The sequence below is a fragment of the Globicephala melas genome, chromosome 16 (assembly GCF_963455315.2).
Source record: "Globicephala melas chromosome 16, mGloMel1.2, whole genome shotgun sequence".
In the NCBI taxonomy this organism is placed as follows: Eukaryota; Metazoa; Chordata; class Mammalia; order Artiodactyla; family Delphinidae; genus Globicephala; species Globicephala melas.
This window is the reverse complement of record NC_083329.1, coordinates 19,527,096-19,553,415: the sequence shown is the minus strand read 5'-3', so window position 1 is coordinate 19,553,415 and position 26,320 is coordinate 19,527,096. Positions and strand designations below refer to the sequence as shown.

Here is a 26,320-nt window from a genome sequence, read left to right as displayed (position 1 = left end):
TTAACTTTGTTTGCATTTTTATTTTATACCAGCTTTAAGAAAAGATATTATTCTAACCTTTAGCTTTATATTAATTAAGACACATAGATACAGGAGAAAGATCATCCAGAAGAAGATTTGGTTGATTTGTGTTTTCTCCTTTCAACAGGACCAGTGGTAATCTATTTCCAAATGAATACATTTCTTAATGGAAAAATTCTAAGTAAGTTTGTTATGCTCCTAATCCCACTTTAGGAGAGATCTAATAGCATAATTGCAGGGTGCCTTGGGAGCAGCAAGTCTGTAATCTGTTTTTCTTTTTGCTCCAGTTTTTCTTTCTCGTAATTATTTTGAGGTAGAACATCCAGATGTGGATATTTAAAATCCAGTTCTGATACTTATCAGTATTCTGTTAACTGATTTTCATTAAGTTAGACATTACTTATAGGTCAGTCTATGTAATTTTTTTTAGCCTTAACCAAAATAATCGTATCAAGTCAGTTTCTTTTATCAAATTGGTTCTCTTTTCTGTGATTTAAAAATAAAAAATCTTTCATCTATTGCCACTTTCTCCTGAAAGTTCTGATCTTAGATGCAGAAGCCTTAAGATCTGATGTTTCAAATTACTCCTGCTTTTGGTGTATAGTATACGTGAATATGTATATACTTAAAGTATATACTTTAAGAGTATACTTAAAGTATACTCTGACCTTACATGAATCTCAAATCTCTGAATCTTTTGTGTTTTTACAAGTTTATTTTTATCCATACCTTTATGAATTCAAAGTTTACAGGATCACTCCTTCAACATTGACAGGAGAAGTATCAAATGAAACGGAGATTCAGAGAAGGCTTTAAAGGCAGGCACCCTCTCTCTAAGTTAAACATTTTGTTTTTCACCTAGTGAAAAACACTTTTTTTTAACCACACTTTTTTGGACATGTGTTTGATGAGAGAGCTGTCCAAACTATAATGTTCTGAGGACAAACCAAGTTTTCAAGTAGGATTTTGTTTGAGTTGAAGAATTAAATGACTTTTCAAAAATGTATAAACTTCTGTGAAGATTCATTTCTTACTTTAAAAAACTGAATTTCTCCCATTAGATGATGGACAAGCCTTATTACACAGGAGGAATTTCTCATTCAAGTGACAGACTGATAAGACTGCATTCTAGAACTTCAGATTCCAGTGCTAATAACCTATGAAATGGATCTTTGCTATCATTAACTCAAGAGGAGATCAGATTCTTTGCATTCTTTCCTTATATCTAGGAAAATATAGAAAAGAAGCTCTAACTTACGATTATAATAATTGAGCACTGAATAATTGTGTCCAGGAGACTCTAGAAGTGTGAAAGACACAGTCCCAGCCATCAGATATTACTGTATAGTAGAGTACGAAAAATAAATCACAATCATACCCTAAATGTAGTATAGGCAAATGTTAAAATAATTCACAGTGGGGTGAGAAGAGAAGAAATATGGAGATCCCTCCTAACTGTGGTGATTAAAGGAGAGACTTCAAGGAGAAGGTGACATTTTAAGATGAGTGTTGAGTAAAGGGTAAGAATTCATCTGGTAGAGGAACAGTAGAAGCCAGCATTTCCGTTTGACGAAATACAGTGAGCAAGGATAGAAAAGTACAAGTTGTGATCAGAGAATGCTCAGCAAACCTCATAGGCTACCAGAACATGAGGTAGTAATGGGAGATAGAGCCAAAAATTGACCTAACAGATTGTAGAGATCCTGGAGTACCAGACTATTGTGACCTAAGTTAGAGGTCAGCCCATTTTCTCATCATTTCCAGTTTTAATCTGTTTATATAAATGTTTTATACATGCATGTATGCATATAGTGTTTGTTTTGGATCTTGGCTCAGCACCACTTAATAGCTATGTGACATTAGGAAACTCACTTAACTTGAGCTTCACTTTTCCTTGTTGGTAAAAATGGACCTCACATGGTGGTTGTGACAGTTTAATGAAATAACATAAAAGCATGTAGTGCAGTGCCTAGCACATAGTAGACAACTGTTTCTGTGGAAATATATACATAGGGTTAAATACAATATCGCTAACTTAAAGCATTTTTATGCTTTTGTGACAACACTTTGAAGATTATAATCATAATTCATTGGACTGTATTTTGGTTTTTGACGGCCTTAAGGAATCTATCACCCCGATGGCACTCTGCCTTATTCATGTTCATGTATTCATGTATTCAGGGACTGCCTTCTCTTCTCTATTCTTCTCTATCTGAGAAGGAAGATGGTTTATGCTGTAAAACCACATATGTGTATGTGTTGTTTGATATTTTAACCTGACTCTTCTCTAGTAGAGACCCTAGGGAATTGTTGGTTTAATCTGACTTCAGAAGCCCCAGCATGTGATCTTGCTGCCCTGCTTATAACTGAGTTTCTCATTCTGCTTTGGTGGGAGAATTCCTAGCTATAAGAGGGCAAGTTTTGGTACTCCAAGATCTGCTGAATAATTTTTTTTGCTTTAACTATCATTATAACCTAATGCTCTAATCTAGCCTAAGAGGTTTACTCATATTTCTGATCACAGCACACCTGCTGCCTTATTAGTTGTACAGGCATACCTAAGGGATATTTCAGGTTCAGTTGCAGACCACTGTAATAAGACAAACGTTGCAATAAAGTGAGTCACACGAATTTTTTGGTTTCCCAGTGCATGTTAAAGTTATATTTACACTATACTGTAGTCTATTAAGTGTGCAGTAGCATTGTGTCTAGAAAAACAATGTACATACCTTAATTTTAAAATAATGCTGTTGGAAAAATGGCACTGATAGACTTGCTCGGCAGAGTTGCCACAAACCTTCAATTTGTAAAAAACACAATATCTGCAAAGTGCAGTAAAACAAGGTATGCCTGTGTTTGGTTTCAGTGATACAACCCATCTCTGATAAAATTAGGCAAATATCTGTGCCCAACTGAGAGTTTGAGATTTGAATCTTTATTCCATTTACTTGTTAGCTGTGTAACCGTGAGCAAGTCATTGCCTATTTCAGGACTTGGTTGTGAGATTCAAATGAATCAACTGTAAAGGATTATTTTATTAACATTGAATTTTAGTAGGAATATGATTAACTATCCACCATAAAGACAAACAAAATTTTTATTATTTTAACGAAAGCTTAAGTTTACTGATAAATTTTAAAAACCAGCTGAAACAATTTTATATCATTAGTAAATTTTATACTGACTGTTTTATGGCTTAGGTAATTATCTGAACAATATTTCAGAAATATTTGGAACATAATAACTGAGTTATAAATGTTCATGACAAAAAATATTAAATCTTTCGGAATAGAAGAATTCATATCTGTTGAAGCACTGTCAACTATATAAAAAGGCTGGGGACATTTCATTTACTTTGAAAATTATTTTCTTCTTCTATACTGCATAGAAGCAATTCACTAGCCTTAAAGGGGAAATTCATATTTTTTTCTTAATTAATTACAGAAGGGCTTTCCTTCACATTCCTCTGTGACACCATGGATCATCTCAAAGCTTTAGGATGGTACTCATCATGCTATGGGATAAATGGAAGTAAAAAAAGCATTTTCACTGATAAAAAAAGCATTTGACCTGAGTCCTTGCTTCTGACATTTACCAGCTCTGTGACCTCTGTGAACGAATTTTTCAACCTTTCTTATTTAGCTTTGTCAATCCACCCAGCAAAAATTTCTCATCAGGGTCATAAATAGTTGTGATTCTCTTGAGCAACTAGTTGGGTTTTCTTAAAATTTCTTAAAACCCTTGTAAACCAGCATATTGAGCGATTGTGTTGATTCATGTTGGCTGCTGGAGACTTTAGATAAAAGTTGGCCCATCTCTAGCAAATGATACAATTTTATAGTATGCTCTTTGTATCTTAACCTCATTCCTGGCTCTATCTTACCTTCATATGCCTATTTTCTCGTTAGCTTGATTTTTCTTACCTATATTTAATTTATTTTCGTGTCATGTTAATCTATGGAATCTGCCTTAAATTCTTCCTGGAATAACATAAGGTGCATTCAATAAAATAAATTATGCCTACTTCTCAGAGATATTGTGATACATACAGTAGGTGTAAATTTTTTTTTACACTAAATCAAAGAATATTGGTTATAGCTGCTTTGAACTGTGGAAGGTTTAGAGTTTGGTTTTGAAGGGAAGATAAAGTTTCAGAAGAGAATTTTGGCCCATTGTCAGGTATCTAGAAGTTTTCTGTAGTTTATATAAAGATAAATGAGTATATCTGGAAGATTCTTTTCCTTTCAGCCTTAAATATGGTGAAACACTCATGTTACTCATCAGTATGAATGCGTCCATCCATCTTATATGCAGCTCACAACCATTTTATGTTCACAACCATTTTATGTTATGTTTATGTACTAATGGAGTTTTCTGATAAATGTAATGTGTCTTTGTAGAGAATATTTTATACGATAGTTTCTCCGGTTTAAATCATGTATTTAAATGAACTAGATAAAAGTCAATGGAATTAGATGTTTAGAATTTTTTTATAATTATGCTAAGGATTTACATTTAATAAGTCTTGAATTTGTAAAAGAAAAACCATGTTTAACTGGTATAAACTTCTCTATGAACTCAGAATTCAAATAAAGTCACAGCTAGTATTTTTAAAATTAATCATTCAAACATCCATTTGCTGTATGAGCAGAAAGTTTTCTAAAAGCAACACAAGCATGAGTCAGTACTGGTTCTAATATGTACTACCACCTCATAGCCTCACAACCACATTTCCACTTTCACCATGGGCTTCTCTGCCATTATTTAAACTTTTTTAAAAAGTTCTTCCTTCTGAAAACCTCAGAGGTGTTCAGCCATCCTCTAAGCAAAGCTACATCTAAGCAACTGCTCCAGGAGATCTTATTCCCAGCCTTCTGAGGAGGGCTATTCTCAGCGACTTGAAGGAGAGTCACTCTTCTAAGGAGGATTTCCCAATTATCTCCATGGTGTTTATATCTACCCCTCTTGGAGGTAATGGTTCCAAAGCAGTTTTCTGCCTTCTCTCTCTTAGGTGAGGCGGGAACAAACTGAATTTAATTTCCAGCAGTGCATTCTGCTATACATGTAACCAATCTCAAACAGCAGAGCGAGGTCTAGATGGTTTATATTGCAAGAGCCTTCATGTTTAAGATGAATGAATATAAACATGAGCAAGAGAATAAATGATGAATTTAATAAAATAAGTGTTGGTTGAGTGTGATAGAAATACAAACCCAGCTATTTCAACTAATGTGAAGGATTGGGAGATGTTTCAAATGATGAATCATATTAGCAACTCAAGGGTTACTGGAATAGAAAATTTTCTCTTAATGTTCAGTATTTTTATTTATATAAATACTGCTTCTGCCACACATTCCCCCCCCCCACCCCGCAAAAAAAAAAAAAGAAAAGAAAAGAAAGAAAAGCAGCACTCCAGAACAGGAACATACAGTACCCGAAGCTGGGGGGAAAAGTTCTTTCTTTAGCACAGTGTTGCATAAGGGAAGTAATCAACTCTCAGCTTTTATAAGTTTGCTTACAGAGTTTATAGAGCTACGGAATTGCCATGGAAATCGTAAAATGGAAGCCATGATTTACTATGTCTTAGTGAAAACTTTTGCTGGGAGTTGCTATAGTCAGAGTCATGCCTCATTCAGATAAGAACTCTATCCTAACCTAGATAATGAGCTGCTAGGCAAGGAATGGGTCTCTTTTTACATCAGTCTGTACTTGGTGCTCTAGTTGCATATTATTAACAAAGTTGCTTTTACCTATACCTGTCTATTATAGATGTTGTAGTATAGCTCATTTGCTTTGAGATTAAGAATGCCTAATGATTTTCCCTCCCCTGAAAGCAAGCTTCTTGCTTCTTCTTCCAGTGTTTTAATTTTATTATTTTGTGTTTTATATTTGTTTTAAAATAATGTACATGAAAGCTATTCAAGAGAGGGATGGGGGAAGAAGACTGATTACATCAGAGCAAGTTATGTTTGGGTTGTTCTGCTCCAAGCGAGATGCATGTGCTCAGTGATTATTTTTGTGTATTACAGGCCTTTCGGGAAGACCTGGAATGCCTTATTCAAGAACAGATGAAGAAAGGCCACAATCCAACTGGATTACTAGCATTACAACAGATTGCAGATTACATCATGGCCAATTCTTTCTCGGGCTTTACTTCACCTCCCCTCAGTACGTCAAGTTTCGTAAAGTTTAAAAGACAGTAATTTCATCTCTAATTTGTACACTGCACATTTCTAGCAGCATATTCTGATCTGGTTCAGTCCTTAAGTTCATAACATCTAATAGTTAGAGTAACATAGTGTTAGGATCTCTTACTTTTTCATACCAACCAGACATTTATTACACTTTGTGAGGATTACAAAATAGTTATAAATGTGGTCCCTGCCCCAGATAAATGCATATTTGAATTGAGGAGACATACAGTGAATGCACAAAAGATTAAAACTGCAACGTAGGGCTTCCCTGGTGGCGCAGTGGTTGAGTCCACCTGCCGATGCAGGAGTCGTGGGTTCGTGCCCTGGTCCGGGAGGATCCCACCTGCCGCGGAGCGGCTGGGCCCGTGAGCCATGGCCGCTGAGCCTGTGCGTCCAGAGCCTGTGCTCCGCAACAGGAGACGCCACAACAGTGAGAGGCCTGCGTACCACAAAAAGAAAAGAAAACAAAAAAAAAAAACTGCAAGGTAACTGTAGAGGAAAAAATTACAAAGCAGCTGGTAAGAAATTGTCTAATGACCTTTTCTAAGTCATCTAGCTATGAACTCAGAGTTGGAATTGATTATTGGCTGAAGTGGACAGAGAGAACTTTGTGGAAGAAGAGAGGCCTCAACTAACCAGACTTTAAAGGATGGAGCAGTTAGAGCTTGGTGTAAAAGGGTTTAGGACATTTTATTCATTCAACAGTTCTTTAGTGAGAGCACCAGTTTGGTGGACTGAACACTAAGGATACCAAGAATCATAAGGCGTTGAGTCCAAGCACTTTACATCTCAGAGAGACATGCAGAGAACTCACTGCTGTACCAGGGCAGGTACACAGAGTCCCAGACCATCAGGGACTTTTCTTTTCCTTCTCTTTCTTCCTTTGTTACTTGCTTTTTTTTCTTTTTGGTTAAAGATTTACAAACAAGAGTTCAACAAATTCAAATACTTCCCAGATAGAGGAATGGTATGAAAAGAGACATGATGGTGGGAACGTGCAAGATAAGGGTAGAACTCCTAAGTGGATCAGTATGTTGGGACATACATACTGGTTAAAGAATCTTTGAAAGAGTCCCAAAGTGAATTATAAGTGCTTGAACTAAAGTAGTGGTTGCGGGTAAAACAAGGAAGAGATCAGTGAGAAAGGCATAGCCAAGGAAGAGGAGAGAAGACTTAGCAACAGGTTTGAATGTGGTGATGGTGGGGGTGGCAGATGGATGGTGAGAAGAACGATGAGTTCCAAAATCACTCACTCTTCCAGCCTGGGAGAAACATTCTAGCAGAATCAACAGGAAAGTTAAAATGTTGAGCTAGTTTTCTTCACTTTTTCTATAACATTGATTATCTGTCGTGTGCCATGCATCCTAACAAGAGTCCATAAGGGCTAAGGGATAAGAGGTCCACGATAGTACCACACAGGCCTGGAAAAGAAGTCTAGGAAAGAGGTGGGAAATGGTGTCCAGGAGAATGAAGACTGAGCGAAAGTTGAATTCAGCAATTGGGTCATTAGAGATTTAAGACTCGTTTTTGTTGCTTGGTGAGGGCAGAAACCAGACTGCTGTTTGACTGCATTCTTAAATATTCTTTGTTTGAATAAAAGTCAAAAGGGGTATTAGAAAGGTACAATAGCTTTCTGTTGAGATCTTTTCATCATAAAATTAGCAATAACCTCGGTGTTAATCACGCTTTTACCATTGGGATCCTGTGACCATTTTTCCGCAGTGGTGTGAGCCTGACTCCCTAACATCACTCTCGAACAAGTACCAGGTGAAACAGCAAGGAGATAGGTGATACGTATTTTTACTCTCAGTGTACTTCTCTGAAGCAAGATAAGCTAATGCAACATTGTGTGGGCTGATAGGTTTCAGATCATCATTTACAGGCTGGGACACTCTCGGACTCAGGCTGCTTCCTGGCAACTAATTTTCAGGTAAGGAATTATTTGACCTGGTTCTTTCTCCACAATTTTTCCTCGTTTAGGTCTCGGCATGGTCACACCCATCAATGACCTTCCTGGGACAGATACGTCCTCGTACATGAAGGGAGAAAAGCTTACTCGTTGTAAACTTGCCAGCCTATACAGACTTGCAGATTTGTTTGGATGGGCCCACCTGGCAAATACATATATCTCAGTGAGTCCTTCGTCTTTCAGTTCCTTTTTTTAAAATCCCAACTTAAAGGCAACTATACTCTCCTCACCTTTACTCAGAAGTCTGGTATTCTCTGAACCTAACACGCTGGACCACAACCTCATCCTGATATAAACCTTATGTTTAAGGGAGAGGCTGCAGTTACCCCAACGTTCTTCTCCATTTGTTATCTGTGTCGTTTCCCTAATTCAGACCAGTCACATAACCCATCCAGGAAGAAATCCTCCTGGCAGAATTTTCTCTCTCGTTAATTATATCTGAGAGTCAGTGATATTAAAAAATGCTTTAAAAATAATTATATCTGAGAGTCAGTGATATTAAAAAATGCTTTAAAAAGCACTTGGGGCAGGGAAAATAGAGGGGGCCAGGGAAGTTTCCTCTCTCGTTTTTATTTTTTTAATATTTTTTTCCCATTCATCATCATCTTGTTTTCATGTTGCCCCATTGGACACAAGACAATATTTGGAAGCAAAAAGTATGAAAATATTGTGTGATGAAAATGGCACAGATGTGAGGTGCAGTCTTCCTACAACTTTTCATCCCTTCCTCCAGCTATTCCTTGGTTTCCCCTTCCATTTCCACCTTAATTCGTTCCTAGGAAGAGAATCTATTCTCTTTCCTTTGCCCATTTCCCCTTAATTTCCATATTGTGTTGGGTTGAACAATACTGGCATTCGTTTCTCCTGCATGTAGCTGACCCTAAATAACCTTAGAACCCCCAAAATAACACTTTTAGGTAAGTCCAGTAAATGAGAAACTAATGTCAGAATTTTTTAGCAAGTACTTGAGGGCTTGAGGGAAGAAAACTTTTCAAGGAAAGTTTCATGCTGCACAGCTTTAATTTCCGCTTTGTTTTCCCCCCCAGATATCTTACAGTTATTCATTGTAAATATATTCCTAGTCATGTATACACTGCAAAATATGAACACCTCATAGTAAATCTGTATTGTTTTGGTTTTTTTTTCTTTCTCCCAGGTAAGAATAAGTAAGGAGCAAGACCACATAATAATAATTCCCAGAGGCCTGTCTTTTTCTGAAGCCACAGCCTCCAATTTGGTACAATTTTCATTCCTATGTTACTTTTTCTGTGCTTCCTTGTACTTTTCTGACAGATTTTAGCTTTTAATACAGGACAGAACAAGAAAAGGTATGGATGGAAGAACATTTACTAGTGAACAGGGAAGAATTTGGAAAGCTAATGTTGATTTTTAAGAAAAGCTTTAGCGTTCAAGAAAAACAGGGTAGTTGAAGAGCCTAATAAATGAATTGGTCTAATCAGTTACCCTATTTATGTTTTGAAGAGAATCTTGATTTTTTTCACCCTGTACTCTCTGTAATTTGTTTTTTTAAAAACAACCCACACACAAAGTCTGTATATTTTATAGCTAGATTTAAACAAAGTTCAGTTGGTGTGAGTATAGGGTCTGACATTCTAGCATTTTATTTTTCCACGATTGTACCCCGAGCCACTGTCATTGGCCTCTAGAAGAGTAGGAACTACGTTGGTTCTGGTGCTATAGTGTTAATTAGCAAATGAACATTTTCCAGCCAGTTCAGTAAATGCCAGACTTATCCAGACCTTCAGTGAAGAGCTTAAGTTATTCAGTTTCTTGGAAACTGTGCTTCTTGCTAAATGCTAAGTTTTGTTGCAGACTACCTGTTTTTGTAAATAAAATTTTATGGGAACAAAGCCACACCCATTCTTTTACAGTAGTTTGTGGCTGCTTTTATACTACAGTGGCAGAGTTGAGTAGTTGCAACAGAGGCCCACAAAATCTAAAATATTTGCTATTTGGCTTTTGACAAAAAGTTTGCCACCCCCTGGTTTAGCTCATGAAACGCAGGAAACTTTGATGCATATGTGCCAGTTAACTGTGTCTTTCTGATTTTTCCAGGTGAAAGTCAATATAATAGGAGAAGTGGTTGATCAGGGAAGTACTAATTTGAAAATTGACCACACAGGCTTCAGTCCCCATGCCGCAATCTATTCAACACGTCCTGATGTTAAGTGTGTGATACACATCCATACCCTTGCAACGGCAGCTGTAAGTCACTGAAGGGCCAAAATCAACAATGACCCTGGGAAGTGTATTTTTTCATGGCTTTCCTTACATGATACTTTATAATCTTCATTCTTTCAGACCCCACCATTTGAAGTTATTTTCAAAGTATTAATCCTCTGCATATCCAGAAAGCAAAAGTCCCTTTGGAGTCAATGCTCCTGTTCTAGGAAACAACTGGAGAGATAGCATTTGCATTTTTGAACTCATCAGTTTAATAATGGGGTCATTGAGGTCTTTAGAGCAAGCCTTCTTTCCTAATATCTGGCACAGCATGTAAATTGAATAGTATCCCCAAAAGGCCTTTTTTTTTTCTCTTGAAGAAGTGAAGAACTAAAGTGGGAGGTGGGCTGGAATGGTGAACACAGTGAATAGGCCAGCGCTCCCTGAGCTGACTGAAGAATCCAGTTCCTATGAAGGTGTAGTTAGTAACTAAGTGTGTTATCTTGGCATGAACCCAACCAAATAGGTATCCTCCATGAAGTGCGGGATCCTTCCAATTTCTCAAGAGTCCCTGATCCTGGGAGATGTCGCCTATTATGACTACCAAGGGTCACTTGATGAACAGGAGGAGAGAATTCAACTGCAGAAAGTTCTGGGGCCAAGTTGTAAGGTATGTAGTAGAGTTTCTATCTAAGGAGCTATTTTTGTTGCTGTTACTGTTGATGAAAGCAGTGTGAGCTATGCCAGTTATTTAAAGTGATTGCTTTGGGATTCTATTTTAGGTGCTGGTACTCAGAAATCATGGTGTGGTAGCACTTGGAGAAACAATTGAGGAGGCTTTTCATTACATTTTTAATGTGCAGATAGCCTGTGAGATTCAGGTAAGAAAAATTGTCTAACCCCCTCTTTTTTTTTTTTTTTTTGCTTTGTTATGTTGGGTATTGTGTTTACTTATTTCCAGAGTTCTATCAGTTGGTGGCTTCTTGTTTTGTTTTGTCTTTTAAGAGACGTTCTGCTTCATTTGAGTAAAAAAGGGTCAACTGAGGTATCTCTTGAATTGAAAACAGGAGGAAAGAAAATTAAAATTCATATACAGACACACACACCAAATCTAAGTGCTTCATAAGCATCATTTTCCTCATAATCCTACTTTTTAAGATGGTATAATTGCACATTTCTCCATTTTCACCCTCTAGTGATGTGGTGCTAATTGAGAAAGGTGACTACCAGTTATCAAAATAGACCAGCTGTGTTGTGGATACTTTTATAAAAAGTGTAAGAGCAGTGCCAGAAGTTTTATGAACTCATGCAGTTTCCAGTGATGCCACAGCCTCAGCCTCATTATTATAATGGATTACTTATTAACCACTTTTTCCCCAGAGAAGCTGAATGCATTTAATGGCCCTAATTTCCCCCTTTAAGTAAAGTCAAGCAGATTCTCTTGAAGCAAATGGTAATAATCTGAATTTATTGGAAAGGCCGCAAAAAAGGGGGAAAAAACTTTTTCTACCAACTTGTCTTAACAACCACCTTTTTTTTTGCTTTAATGGTCGCTCTTCTTCTCAAATGAGGCTATGAAAAGCTTAATTATATTGAGATAATGAGCTGACTTCTGCCTAAATATTCTTAAATTCACAGTATAATGTTTATATTCCTTTAAAATTATAACTGTCAACAAAAGTATTAACTGGATTGCCATGGGAAAACTGCAAGGAAAGAACTTTAAAATTTGGCAAGAGAATTCAGTTTCTTGAAATATATTAAAAGGTATGGCTCTAAATGTGTTTTCCATCAGGGAGGGTCAGAGTCCTGGAAGGTATAGATAGATGGAAAAGATACTTCAGCTGCCTGCTTTCACAAGTGTATTTCTTTGTTGGCAGCCTGGAGGAAAGTGTTACAGATATTTGCTGAATCAACCTTATGCCTCTTTAAAAGTGAAATTACTCATTCTAGTCTTTACAGTCCTGTGCCTCTATATTTTGCCATTGATTACAGGTGCGGGCATTAGCAGGGGCAGGTGGAGTAGACAATCTGCTTGTACTGGATCTTCAGAAGTATAAAGCTTCCACTCACGCTGTGGCAGCATCTGGAGGAGGAGGAGTGAATATGGGTGCCCATCAAAAATGGAAGGTTGGAGAGATTGAGTTTGAAGGGCTGATGAGGACTCTGGACAATTTGGTAGGTGAAAAATTGAACATAGCCTTGATTTCATGTTTCCAGATTCAAGAGCAGATGTTTCCATCTCCCTTTGGTTTTGGAACATGCTCCTTACTCCAGAGTGTGACCCTAGGAAGGAATTCAGTGTATTTTAGGAATCAGTGAAACATGCAACTGTCATCTTATCTTAGTTATTAGCCTCTTGCACTAAGAGTCAGAAGGCAGATTGCCTTCAGACCCAGGAACAAATACTTAAATGAGCACTGAGATTTGGCCTCCAGAAAACCAGTTTATATCTAGGAACATGTTTCTGGTGAGCAGTTTTGAAATTACCTTTGTCAGGAACAGTTGTGTGAGTGGAAATTGCTTTGTCATCTGAAATCAGTTTTAACCAGATCTTGAAATTTGCTTAATTTTCAACTCTAGTGTTATGTGGAGGTTATATGGAGTTTGGAAGGATCTTCCCTTTGTTTTTCGGTAAAAGGGTCTTATTGAATCATTTGTTTAAAGAATTAGACTCTAAATGCTGTGTTTGGTACAAGTTTGATAGCTTCAAATGTGGTTTTTCCCTCCCCTAGGGATATAGAACAGGCTATGCTTACAGGCATCTTCTCATTCGAGAAAAGCCTAGGCACAAGAGTGATGTGGAGATCCCAGCAACTGTGACTGCCTTTTCCTTTGAAGATGATACAGTGCCACTCTCTCCTCTCAAATACATGGCACAGAGGCAACAGCGTGAAAAAACAAGATGGCTGAACTCACCAAATACCTACATGAAAGTGAATGTGCCTGAGGAGTCTCGGAATGGGGAGACCAGTCCCAGGACCAAAATCACAGTATGCCCCTACTTTACGTGGTTTGCCTTTACTAAATATTTTGCCTAGTTTGCTGATGAATTGAATGGTCTCTGTTGAAATATTGGGGAAGTAGAATATGACATTAACAATAACATCACTATAACTTACCAGGTACCCTTTGTGCAAGGCACTTTGTTCTAAGTGCCGTACATGAATTATCTCATTTACTTCTCCTAATATGGAAAGGATGCTGTTTTCCTCCTCCATTTTATAGATGAGAAAACGGAGGCACAGAGGGATTAATTAATCATCTGTGAATGGTAGAATCGGGGTTTGAATGCAAGCCGTCTGACTCTGGAGCCCAGTGTTACCCATTACATGATACTGCTTTGTAGTTTATATTGTACTTGTGAATCAGAACTATAAAAGTTATCAACACCTAACGGTGCCAGATTTTGTAAATTACTGCACATAGGCAAGATCTTGTAGATAAAGAAACAGGTTATCTTAAATTTTTCAGCATTTTGTCTCAGATTTGGTTTAATTTTGGAGTGTTTATCCCTAAATATTCTGTAGATACTCAAAATTGGTTCATCCTATCGTATAAATCAGTAGTATTCAATGTGGAAATACCTAGGCATCAAAGTTTTTTTTTCCCCTCGTCTATATTGATTTCTTATCTCCTAGTAAAAGAACATAAGTTTCCCAGAATTAATCTTATTGACAGAAACTAATGGCCAGTCATCATTAATCTTGATGAATATTAGCTTTCTTTAAGGGATGTAACGGGTAAATGAGAAGAATTATTTAAGGCTCTTCCACCCTTGTGGTGCCACTATACTGTAGATTACTACAAGCTTATCCCCTTTGTAAAATGCTGGTCAGGGGCCTGGCCCATTCTGTCAGCCAAAAATAAAAATGAAATCTGGAAAACTAAATCTTAAGAGATTTCTTGAGTCCTTTTTGATGACTTCTTAGCCATCATCACTTAAAACTTGAATGCAGGTGGCAACTCTGAATGTGAGTTAATGTGAGATCAAGCTCTATATGCTTGAAATATTTTCACCAACATATTTAAAATGCCAAAAGGAAAAAATTTAAATAGCCATAATTTAATATTCATGTGAATAGTAATGACATTTGTTTGTTTTTTAAGTGAATGCTGATTCTAACTAGTATGGGAGATACACTAATTGACCACTAGAAACTACTCAGTGAAATTCTTTAAAATATTAGCAGTGTATGCACCCACCCACTGGAGTCAATAAACAGTTGTTAAGAACCTACCATATTTCCTTAACACAAAGCTTCATTCTAGAAAATTTTTTATTCTTTAGTGGATGAAAGCAGAGGACTCTTCAAAAGTTAGTAGTGGAACACCTATCAAAATTGAAGATCCAAATCAGTTTGTTCCTTTAAACACAAACCCGAATGAGGTACTAGAAAAGAGAAATAAGGTAAGACATGGTCGATCTTCTATGACTAGAGGAGGCCTTTTTATGCTGTTTTATGTTTAAATCACTGGTGACTGAATCTGATTAATGCTAAGCTTAGAGGTTTAAATACAGAAGAATTTGAAATTGAATTCTGTATAATTTTAGCTTGTATTGAGTACCTCCAGCTCTGTTCTAGTTTCTGGTGAGCAGGCTATACGGGGAAGAAGTATTAGACATATTTCTGCTGTATTAGTGAAAAATGTAGTCCTCTGATAACGTAAGACAATAGGAAATCACACATCAAGAAGAGTGGAGATTAATGTGAGTTGTTATGATGGTAAAAGAGGGCTTTGTGGAGGTGGGAATTAAAGAGGCTCTTACCCAGGGGTGGTCAAATAGTAAGCCAAAGGTCACCTGCAGAGTTGCCCCCAAGAACTTGTTACTGTGTTTCAATTCAGATTCGAGAACAAAATCGATATGACTTGAAAACAGCAGGACCACAATCTCAGTTGCTTGCTGGAATTGTTGTGGATAAGCCTCCTTCTGTAAGTCCATAAAGCAATATGATCTTTGTTTTCACATTAATTTATTTGCTTTTTAAATATGAATATCTGTCTTTACTAAAGTTAATATAAACACAAGTTAAAAAGTCAAAGAATCCACAAGACTTAAAATGTCACCTTCAATTCCCAATTTCTAGGGGCATGGACTTTATTCTAGCATATACCTTTGTTTCTAAAGAGCATCTTTATTCTGCTTTTTCTTGGTTTATCAGTTTTAGATGTCAACTGTATTTCATCAAATCTATTTCATCAACTATTTCATCAACTATGAGAAGTACCATTATTTTATGTATCACTAAAAGAGAAAAAAACCTAATTATAAGATGAATGCCAATTTCAGGATCAGAAAATGTGGGAGAAAAGTGCATCTTAGAATTAATGAAAGACAGTAGTGACTTTTTTTATGGACTGTGAGGATCTAGCCTGTTTACACAAGGCTCTTCCCTTTTTCATTCTCCCAGTAAGGTTGTACCACAATGTTTTGTCTAGTCAGCTTTCAGTGTTTATATTTTTAAACGCTTACTGCTGAGCCAGGTAGCATCCCATGATGACATTTCCTTTCTTATACAACTTTTCTCCCCTTGGAGAAAAAGTTACCTCCTTTTTTCATTGGCTTAGTACTTAGGATACATTGGGCTTAGTTCTTCCCGAACTTTTCTTAATATTATTTTCCATAGGGTCAGAGGTAACAGGTAATCTCTCAGTTCTAGCCCTTTGTCATTGTCCTTCTGGTCCAGATCTGGACTAGGTGCTCTTCAGGCCAGATGTACAGGCCCATCCTGAGGATTCCTGTGCTTCTCACCATGTAGTCCTGTTTCCTGCAGCGTATGTCTCCTACTTAAGAAAGGAAGAAAGGAGACTCCTTTCTTACTCCTTTATCATTGAGTGCATCCTCTATTAGCTTTCTGGGAAAGGATACATAGGAGGTAACAGTCTGAAAACCTGTATTCTGCCTTCAAATGTGCATGTAATAGATACAGAATTCTAGCTTACAGATAAAATGAAAAGCATCACCATATTATCCCCTAACTCCATATCATTGTTAGGAAGTAGGAGAGTACTGTGATTCGTGTACCTTTGTGTAGGCTTTTTTTTTTAAGACCTTTTCTACATTCCTGCTATTCTGAAATTTTATGATGGTGTGCTTTGTAGTAATTTCTATTTAGTCTCCACTTTTAGCATGTAGTAACCCTTTTCAATCTGCAAAGTCATGTCCTGGGAATTTTTTAAAGTATTTCTCCGGTAAGTAGTCCTTTTCCCTTCAATTTCTTTTTCTGTCAGGATATACATACTGTTAGTTGGATCTCTTTGACTAAGCCTCTGATTTTTTTCTTTCCTATTTTATATCTCTTTGTCTTTTAATCCTACTTTCTGAGAGATTTGCTTGACTTTATTTTCTAAGCCTTCTATTTAATTTTCTATTCTGATTTTTTTTTTTTTTTTTTTTACTTTTTAAGACTTCTTATTCCCTGAATGTTCCTTTTTTTTTTTTTTTTTCTTTTTAAATAACATCCTGGTCTTTCTGGATACAGTATTTTCTCTTATTGCTGTAAGGGAATCAATTTTAAATTTTCTTTGGCTGCCTTTATTGTCTGTTTCTTCTGAGTTCCCTTTTTCTTTTTAATTCTGGTTTCCTCCATGTTGGAAACTTTCCTCAAGTGTCTGGAAATCCGTGGTAGTCTGTCTGTATTTAAGAATGAGACACTGAAAGCCAGTCAGAAGCTTCAGATGTGTGCAGAGCTTGGGAACTGGCGAGCTCCACTGTAGGGTTACTGGATGTGGACCAGGTTGATTCTTTCAGGAATGCCCAGATGTTAGTATCTGTAGTTGTTTTATCTGGGGTCATTTAATTTATCCAGAGAATTCTCTAGTCTCTTGCCAGTCTCCCACCATCATCCTGGGAACCCTCAGCTATGTTTTGTGTCCCCTAATCAGTTGTTCTGAAGAATAAGCCTCTGATCTTCTGCAGAGATGAGAGAGAAGTAAATGCTCAGCTGTGTGGAACAGGAAAGGGGACCTGAGAATCTATCTGTTCCTTATTTACACTTCTAACTTGTCCCCGCTTTTCAGCTTTTCTTCACAGCACCTTCTGTGATACCTGAGCCTTACCAGGCCTCCACAGGGCAGATGAGCAGGTTTCTCCTTTGCAAGGCTAAGGCTTCAACTTTCTCAGCTCTTCCACCCATTCTTCCACCTGCTTTCCATCTTCCAACAATGTGTTATGACTTCTCATCCTCTGTTGTCTCATCTTCCATTCTTTTGTCCTTAAAAGTTTATACTCTTTTGTTGTTGTTCTTTTACTATCATTTTAGTGGGGTTTGGGGAGGAATTTTTTTAAATGCATGGGTTCAATCTGCCAGGTTTAGCTGTAAGTCTCATTAATTTCTTTTCTAGAGCAAATAGGTAGAAGTTTATTTTCGTAGCAAATTTAAAGTTCTTTTGGTACAGTTTCATTTTTCTAAGACTTTTTTCAAAGGCTTTTTGAAATTCTTGTTTTTTAAGATATTTCTTCGTTATATGAAGCTTTCTAGAACTTGGCTTAGTTTTTTTTTCAGAGTTATTAAAATTGACCTATGCAGGCTTATTGAGGAAACATCACTGGCAATTTTAGCCTATTGGATCAGTAGTCTAAAAGCATTAATCTGATATGAATATTTTAAACAAAGCATGTTACTTTATCATTTCTTATGATTGTTGTGAGGTGGGGTGTCACAAACATCATATATACATTTAAGTGTGTGTGTGTGAAATTGTGTATATATGTAAATATATATAAATAAATATATAGATATAAGTAAAGCTCTTGGTAACAAGTCAGTGCTTTTCTTTGCAAGACCATGCAGTTTGAAGATGATGATCAGGCCCCACCAGCTCCTCCCAACCCCTTCAGTCATCTCACAGAAGGAGAACTTGAAGAGTATAAGAAGGCCATTGAACGTAAACAGCAAGGACTGGAAGGTCAGTTCGTTTTGAGATTAAGCCCAGGATAACCACACTGCTAACAGAGCCTCTTGAGTTGGATGATCGAGGGCAGTCAGGGTTTTTTTTTTTTAATGTTCCTTTTACAATCAGTTGTTCCATATCCTCTCTCCCGGTCCTTACTTGAGTAATAAGTAGGACTGAAATGCACATAGCTACCACACACCATCTATGTTAACATGTAGAGAAGACTGTCTTCCTCAGAAAGCAATCGGATTGCTAGCAAAAAGTCTTCTATAGTAAAGTGAAATCCCCGGATGAGTAAAGAATCACTAGCTAGAGTAAATGTAGATACATTAATAGATTTAAACATTCAGAATATGTGGCTTTTTTAAAAAAAACTTTCTACTTTGACATAATTATAGATTAACAAGTATGTGGCTTTAATGCTTTATAGAATCTCTATTGTTACTGGATGTCTCAAGACGTCAATATTTAATGTCAAAATCAAAATATAAAACAAACTGCTAGAATTTTTATGTGACTTTCCTTAAGTACATGGGCACTCTAGTGAGGTCACTTTTATCTGACTTCAGAACCCTAAGCAAGGGTTGTATCTAAGAATTGTTCATGAAAATGCCAATTGAATATTAGCTCCCTTTTTCTCAAGAATAAGAGATTCTTTATAGCAAGGGTTCTCAGTCTTGGGTCTTTGGATAAGCTTTAGACAGTCCATGAGCCATCTGAAAAATATATGCTTAATTTTGTGCAATACAGATTTGAGGAAGGCAAGGGTGCAAGGTGGAGGGCAAGAAGTCTGTAACCCCCAAAAGAGGGTAAGAGCCTCTGCTTTAGAGCGTCTTCAACATACAGTTGAAATTTTTATGCAAAACAGAACGAATAGTTAAAGAATCTTTGTCCCAGTTAGATATCATGTAGAAAGAACTAATGACATCTGGATCATCCAGGGAACAGTTTTTATAAGTGTGTTAGTGTCTTTGTCACAAAAGGAAGTCAACCTGACTCATTAATGTAATTACACTAAATGTTAGGTGATACTATTCAACTTGTTTATTCTAACATAAGGTTGGAAACTTTCTCTGATTTTGTATTTTGTAAAATGTCCCTCTTTAATCTCTTATTTTTTGAAAGCCTAAAGATGCCAGGTAACAAATATTGCACAATAGAACCATCACCTTTTATATATAACTTTATAGTTTCTTCCACATGCATTATGATCTGAATTAGCTCACTAATATTGCTGACAGGAATCACTAATTGGATATTGATCAAAAATTCAGTGAGGCATTCTGCCTCATTAATGTAGCATCATTGGTGAAGCTTTCATATTTCTTTTCATTTGGCTGCTCAATGTATTTTGATTTTCTAACACTCTAGCAAAAGTTAAATGCATACATATTATTTGCCTGGGCTTCCAGTAGCCATGCTTCCTTAAAGCATGTGTATAAAATTACCAGTAGCAGCCAGAAATGTTAACACATTAACCTCCTCTTACTGCATAGTTATCGATATGTGGGATAACTGTTAGCATGCTCAGCTCATTGCTGAAGAGTTTATCATCCCTGGGTATGCAGGTATTTGATGTATGCACTAACCTCCCTGAAATCTTATGCTTCTTTGTTTTGCATGGCTTTTAACTAAACTCTTATCCAACAGATGCTGAGCAGGAATTACTCTCAGATGACGCTTCATCTGTTTCACAAATTCAGTCTCAAACTCAGTCACCGCAAAATATCCCTGAAAAATTAGAAGGTATTCAATGTAATTTCCCATAGCCTTCACCGACTTAATCTTTAGAGTCTGTCCCTCTGTCATTTGTCTTCATATAAAGAAATTGAACACCTGATACAGTAAGTTTACCATGGATTTTACTTAAAGCTCCCAATAATTTTATATTTTTTATTAAATGGGGTGCTACTTTTGTTCAGCATTTCTATTGACTTACCTTAATCTGGATATTGGCAACCTATAGTTCTTAAGAATTTGTGAAATTAAATTTGGTTTGTCATATGTCTTCCAAACAGAAGCATGAAATCTTTTTCAATTTTGATTGCCCAGTGACCCCAAAATTAAAGAAAAATATATGTATGTTGTCTTCCTCATTTATACTGACTTGCTTTACAATGAAACTATCAAGTCATCAAACTGGACTTATCCAGCCTTCATTCTTTGGTCTAACAACTTTGTCCTCTTTATACCACTTAAGAGCATTAGCTTTATGTTAATAGGCCCATAGTCTATTAAAATAATGATCTATCTTTATTGGAATTAAAGTACATTGCTTAAACATTTCAGTTTTGTAAAATAAAGCAAGGATGTTGACTATATAAAATTTAAAAATCCTCCCCTTTTGTAGAAAACCATGAGCTGTTTTCCAAGAGCTTCATCTCCATGGACATGCCTGTCCTGATAGTGAATGGCAAGGATGACGTGCATGGTGTTGAAGACGAGCTTGCTGAGCGAGTGAGCAGGTTAACTACAAGCACCACCATAGAAAACATCGAGATTACCATTAAGTCTCCAGAAAAAATTGAAGAAGTCCTGTCACCTGAAGGCTCACCTTCAAAATCACCATCCAAGAAAAAGAAGAAATTCCGCACTCCTTCTTTTCTGAAAAAGAACAAAAAAAAGGAGAAAGTTGAAGCCTAAATAAAGTCTTTTTGTAATTATTATTATTACAATGTGACGTTGCACATTCAAAAACCACATTTAAGTTGATCATTAATATGCAGTGGTAGATCAGATTGGGGGTACGTAGCAAACTGGACTTTAAGAACTGGAAAGAGGTTTTACTAAAAGAAAAACATATTATGAAAAACACTTTCAAATTCATCTCTCATTTTGTATGTCCAAAAAAGGTTTTGAATTTTTAAACAATTTGCTAGTTTTGATTAGCTCTGCCCTCATGAAGTATTATTATAATCACCACAAACAGGTATCTGTCTGAATTACTTCAGGCCTTCTACATAATATCTGTTGGAAACAAATTACCAGGGAACAAGCGAGAGAATTTTTGTTTCTCAAAACCTGCTTCACTTGGTAAGCAGATTATAGTTTTTTATCATTATTATTGACTGTCCCTTTTGGGTTCCCATTGTTAAAATGGGCATTAACAGAATGCTTTAAAAGCTTCTAAGATAAGAATCTATAGCATTAGTATACACTGGCACATAATTGTTTTTTTAAATTTAAGAAAAGATTCATTTGGAATTTTATTCATAGTATAAAATTTCCTCACCTGAAGTAACTTTGTTTGCAAAAAAAACCACATCATTTTAGTAAACTATAATTTTTGAAAAATTCCTTTTTTATTAGTTTAGAAAGCCCCTTATTTTTCAACAAAGGGGATTTTATACACATAACATGGGTTATTTAGTTTAACTCTGGCAAAAACGATTTTTGTATGTTGAGATGTTTGTATACCATTCAGTATAAAAGTGTCTGAGCATATTAGCCAATCATTTAACAGTAGAGCACATTTGAGGCTGCTTGGTACTAAGTATACTTAAATATAATTAAAGAATCCAGGGACTTGGTATCAAAAGGGGATTAGAGCATTTAAAGGCATAACAGGATTCATATTTGAACCTTATAATGTATTTTTCTCTTAGTATCACTAATGAATGAAGAAGCCCTCATAAGGTAACCAAACGGAAAGGAAAAGAATGAGAGAGAAAGTGAAAAATGAAGGGAACAAGAGAGGTGTCATGAGAAGAAGAATTCTAGTTCGATAATGATTCACAGTCATGATAGGATTTGAAGTGTCATTTATTTGACGCCTGTCCCAAATTTCTAAAATTCTGCTTCTCTGCCAAAATCATTCTATTTCTTAGTTGATATTTGAGTTTTAAAAAGGGTCAGATCCTCCTTTTAACTTGCGTATCTTCAGAAGGCAGCACAGGAGGAAGTCAGTGGGTCTAATCCCACCCTTACCATGAGAAAACTACCACTTCTTAATTTTTACCAATTTTTCTTATCTTTTCAGTTAACTTTCTTTCTAATGTAAATACAAATTTAAACCTAGGCTTAATATAGTTTTATTTCCCTTTCACCCAAGTCATGTCACAAATCAATGGAAAATCAATGATCCAAAATAGTCAGTGGGTAAAAATAATCCAAAGTATTTCTGAAGGGTGAGTTGGCGTGTAAAAAACTTACACTGATGATAGTGTGCTCTGGGGCTGGTTCTGTTTGGCTGTGAGTGTATGATGATGCAAAGTTGAAACGGAGCCTGGAAAGTTCATTCTAGATCTCACTAACTACTGGAATCAGTGTTTTAATCTTAGTGGAAACTTTCAGTTGCTTAATTCTGTATTTGAGGATTCTTTTATGTTCTACATCATTTATGTTGTATTACAACGTATGTAGAAACAGTAACCTGTGAACTATGCTTTTCCATAACTTTTTAAAAATATATATAAAATGAATGCAATGTGCATAAATATTTTTTAAATGCAACAGTGAACTATTTGCACCTTTTGCTAATGCCTCTATTTACTTGCTTTGGCATAAAGAATGAGCCAGTGAACCTCTGTGTCATGTGGAAAATGTATAAATGTTATCTGATATTGCTCTTAGATGTAATGCTAATTAATGTAAAATCACAAATAAACAGTATTTTAAATAGATGGACTTGGTATCAAGAGCTTTCAGTTCAAGGGTGGTTACTTATCCTGAATTACTTTGTGGACTGTTGAGTTTTGTACTGCAGTGAGGTTTTGAGTAAGACTGACACTTCTGAATAAGGAATGTCCTAATACATTTATTTTCAAATTAGTTGAAAATCAACTATATAAAACCCTTCTTGTTTCAGCTCATTTTGGAGGAAATATTCCCCAAGTTACCTGCTTTTGTTTCTTGATAGGATATGGCAACCTTAACTATTTCTCTGACATCTAGAGATCTTTGAAGGACTTAGGATTCTGATTCTCAGTCTCAGAATCTATGGATGTAGAATAGAAAATGTTGCAGAATATGTGTTGAGTTTATAGATTACTTCTCTTTGATTTTTATTTATGTAACAATGTAACAATAAAGAAGATATAGAGAGAATAGAAAGGTTACTTACAGTTCCACCACATTAACATTCAACAAAATATTTCACCCCCTTCTAGCTCTTGTTCAGCTATGTATGTATTTCCTGTGTATTGGTTATCATGGGGTGAGTGTAATTTTATTCAAAATTTTTTTTCTACTTAAACATAGCATAATCTGTCCTAGAAGATTTTCAAACCAAATCCCTCACATGAGTGATTTCTTGTGATTTTTTTCTTCAACTTTGTCCTAAAAATAGAGTACAAGAGGGGAAATCATGTTAATTGAGGGTTCTGGTTAATTGAAGTTTTTACTATAATTACCCGTTATAAAAATGAAGGGTTTGGGCAGAGGATAGATTCATAGTCTTGGACATATTTAAGTATTACCTTGGCTTGTAAATAATCCTTTGGTGAAAAACTGCTGTTTTAGAAAGATGCTCATTTCAAAATTCCCTTTCATAAAGCAACAAAGGCAATTATCTTCAGTTCTCACCTGAGAGTCCATATAGCATGAAAGGTAATGTTGCCTGTGTCTTTTCCTCTATTGATTAGTATTTTCATTCAGCAGGGAATAAAGAGAACCAAATGGATCAAATTGTGACAGCATTGGTTTTTCTTAACATCAGCATTTTTTCTTTTTTGACACAGGCAGAAAACACATAAAGGCAAGTGGGTTATTTTTTAAACCCCAGGATGAAGTATATACATCAAAGTTGCAATCTTGACCAAACTAGGATTTTAAAAAGAACAATCTTCTTTGTGGCCACTAGAGGGTGTAATAGACCTAACAATCCTGTATGTTTCTAGTCCTTGAACTTAACTTCCCTTTTCTTAATTGCTAGGCACCACCATGTTTGTTGTGAAATACCCGGAACTTAGAAGACTTTGTTGCTGATCATTCTTCTCTCGAGACTGTTCTCAACCTAGTTGTCTCAGCAGGTCCCATTTCACCAATACCAATACCACCAGCAGGGACTCAGTGCCTCTGGAGAACACATTGAAAATTGTTTGAGGTGTGGTCTCAGAAAGAAACCACGGTAGAATATAACTCCTCAGAGTTTTCGTGCCTGTGAGTGGTAATATAATGCCTGCTTCAATAACTGACATTTTGGGGGGAGATAACTGATAATATCTGTCATTTTTTGATGCCTTCTGTTTATCAAAGATTATGCTAAATGCTTTTCATGTATTACCTCATTTGGCCTTCCCAACATCTTAAGAAAGTAGATGATATTATCCTCATTTTGTAGATAGAGACTAAGGCTTGCAGAAAACTAAAAGGGGGTGCTAGTATTTCACTCAGAGATTCAGATTTCCAAAATTGCTAGTGCCAGACCCTGTGTGCCTCCAGTGTACGTTTTCTGGGGGGAGAGGCAGTTTACTTAATGTGGACTATAAGTCCAGCCATGTTGAATTCATGTTTTGATATAAGATGGGATATAGATTTGGGATAAAACATTAACTTTTGATTTGGAAGACTTTTTTTAAACAAATTACCCCAAGAATGAAGAAATTGATGAATACCTGGAAAGTGGGAACAACCTGTGGTAACATCATCCTTTAGGACAAAGAACCAGCTCTTGAACTTTCACCGTAATGCCTAGAAGATAAGATATCTATACTTTTGCTTAAGATGCAAAAAAGGCTTGGGTAGACGCTCTTTTGCTTTTTTTTTTAATTTCCAATGTTGGGGGCAAGGAGAGACATTCTAAGGAAAGTTATTTTAAAAACCTGAAAAGGCTGCTTAATCTAGTTACAGAAGCAGTTTTAAAGATAAGAAATATACTGTACCTACTTACAATTTTATTTAAATGAACATACTTGGAGATGACCTTTCTTGGAGAAAAATCTAGTGTACATGCTGATGATCAGAACAAGGATAAGCAAAACTTTGGGAGAAATCTGGATAGAAAAAACAATTTGCAAATTCAGTAGTTTTCAAAGAGATTTCATTTCTAAGAGATGACCATTAGGGGGCAATCCTGGGTCTATATTTAGTTTTAGTTAATTAAGGGAAATTTCTTCAAAATATCTATGAGCTTGGATTTGCAACTTTTTTCTGATTATGCATTACTAGATGCAGAATAAGGTTGAGGAAAGTTTATACATACCAAATTACTTCATTCATGCCTTACAGCCTAGTTATCTTGTTTGAATTAGGAAGAATCAGTCCTCCAGAGAAGTTGTGCTTGCCTGACATACAGTTCAGAGATGGCTTAGCCAGGATTCAAGCAAAGGTCTTCAGGTCTGCATCTCACACTTGTCTGCTATGCTACAGTCTCTCTTGGAAGCCTATTGGATCGTAAACTAGGAACAGATACACAGTTATCTAAAATTCCCTGCAAATTAATATTTAAAACTTTATTATGGGAATAGTTAAGAGAAACATTGTAGAATGGAGCCTGTATATTATTTATCAATAATTGTTTTTCCTAAAATTTCAAGTCTGTTAGATGCTCTGTTACAGTCTTCTATGTTTCCCCTCAAGATGATGTTTTCTTTAGCGCTACAGCCTGTAATATTTTAAATGCCATTTATACCTTAAATGATAAACTGATACCTTTAGATATTCCTTCCATAGCAAAAAATGTTATATGTCTTACCTAGCAGATAGATGGATATGTCTCCAGTCAACAATTATTTTTAAGGCCTATATAATTTCTGGTTGGTTAAGTCTTGATATTGAAGCAATGGTGAAGGTTATTGATTAAGCTAGCTTTTGTTTTACTCCTACACAAACTACTTTAGGTTTTGTCATTCTCAGGCCAGCATTGACCTTGCTTATAATAGTAAAAAAAAAAAAAAAAAAAAATTCCTTATTTTCAGTCCCAGGTAACTCCTGTCACTAGACAAAATACTAGTTCCTCACTAAACTCTGTACCTTAAAATTAATAGCATTGATTTTATTAATCCAATTTGGATGTTCACCGAAGAATATCAAATTTCTAAGAAATCATTCAGTCTCTTGCCTTCTGAGACGGACCGCATTCTGCCTGTGGAATGTGTATCTCTCTAAATAAACT

The 26,320-nt window shown here is 36.1% G+C and overlaps 1 protein-coding gene across 10 annotated transcripts in view; it reads left to right on the top strand.

The window, feature by feature from the left end:
* ADD3 (adducin 3) overlaps positions 1-22,889 on the top strand; it is a 125,579-nt gene extending 102,690 nt beyond the window's left edge. For 9 of the 10 annotated variants that reach the window (XM_030842534.3, XM_060285940.2, XM_060285942.2 and 6 more), the window contains 13 exons: positions 6,051-6,189; positions 8,196-8,347; positions 9,341-9,421; positions 10,261-10,410; positions 10,895-11,038; positions 11,151-11,249; positions 12,364-12,546; positions 13,104-13,361; positions 14,660-14,779; positions 15,217-15,303; positions 18,156-18,279; positions 19,918-20,013; positions 20,618-22,889. In XM_030842534.3, coding sequence (XP_030698394.1) covers positions 6,051-6,189; positions 8,196-8,347; positions 9,341-9,421; positions 10,261-10,410; positions 10,895-11,038; positions 11,151-11,249; positions 12,364-12,546; positions 13,104-13,361; positions 14,660-14,779; positions 15,217-15,303; positions 18,156-18,279; positions 19,918-20,013; positions 20,618-20,910 — 1,926 coding nt within the window. In that variant the 3' untranslated portion in view covers positions 20,911-22,889. The remainder of the gene's footprint in view (positions 1-6,050; positions 6,190-8,195; positions 8,348-9,340; positions 9,422-10,260; positions 10,411-10,894; positions 11,039-11,150; positions 11,250-12,363; positions 12,547-13,103; positions 13,362-14,659; positions 14,780-15,216; positions 15,304-18,155; positions 18,280-19,917; positions 20,014-20,617) is intronic. The other variant, XM_030842537.3, reaches the window with a different exon arrangement.
* Positions 22,890-26,320: the final 3,431 nt, after the last annotated feature.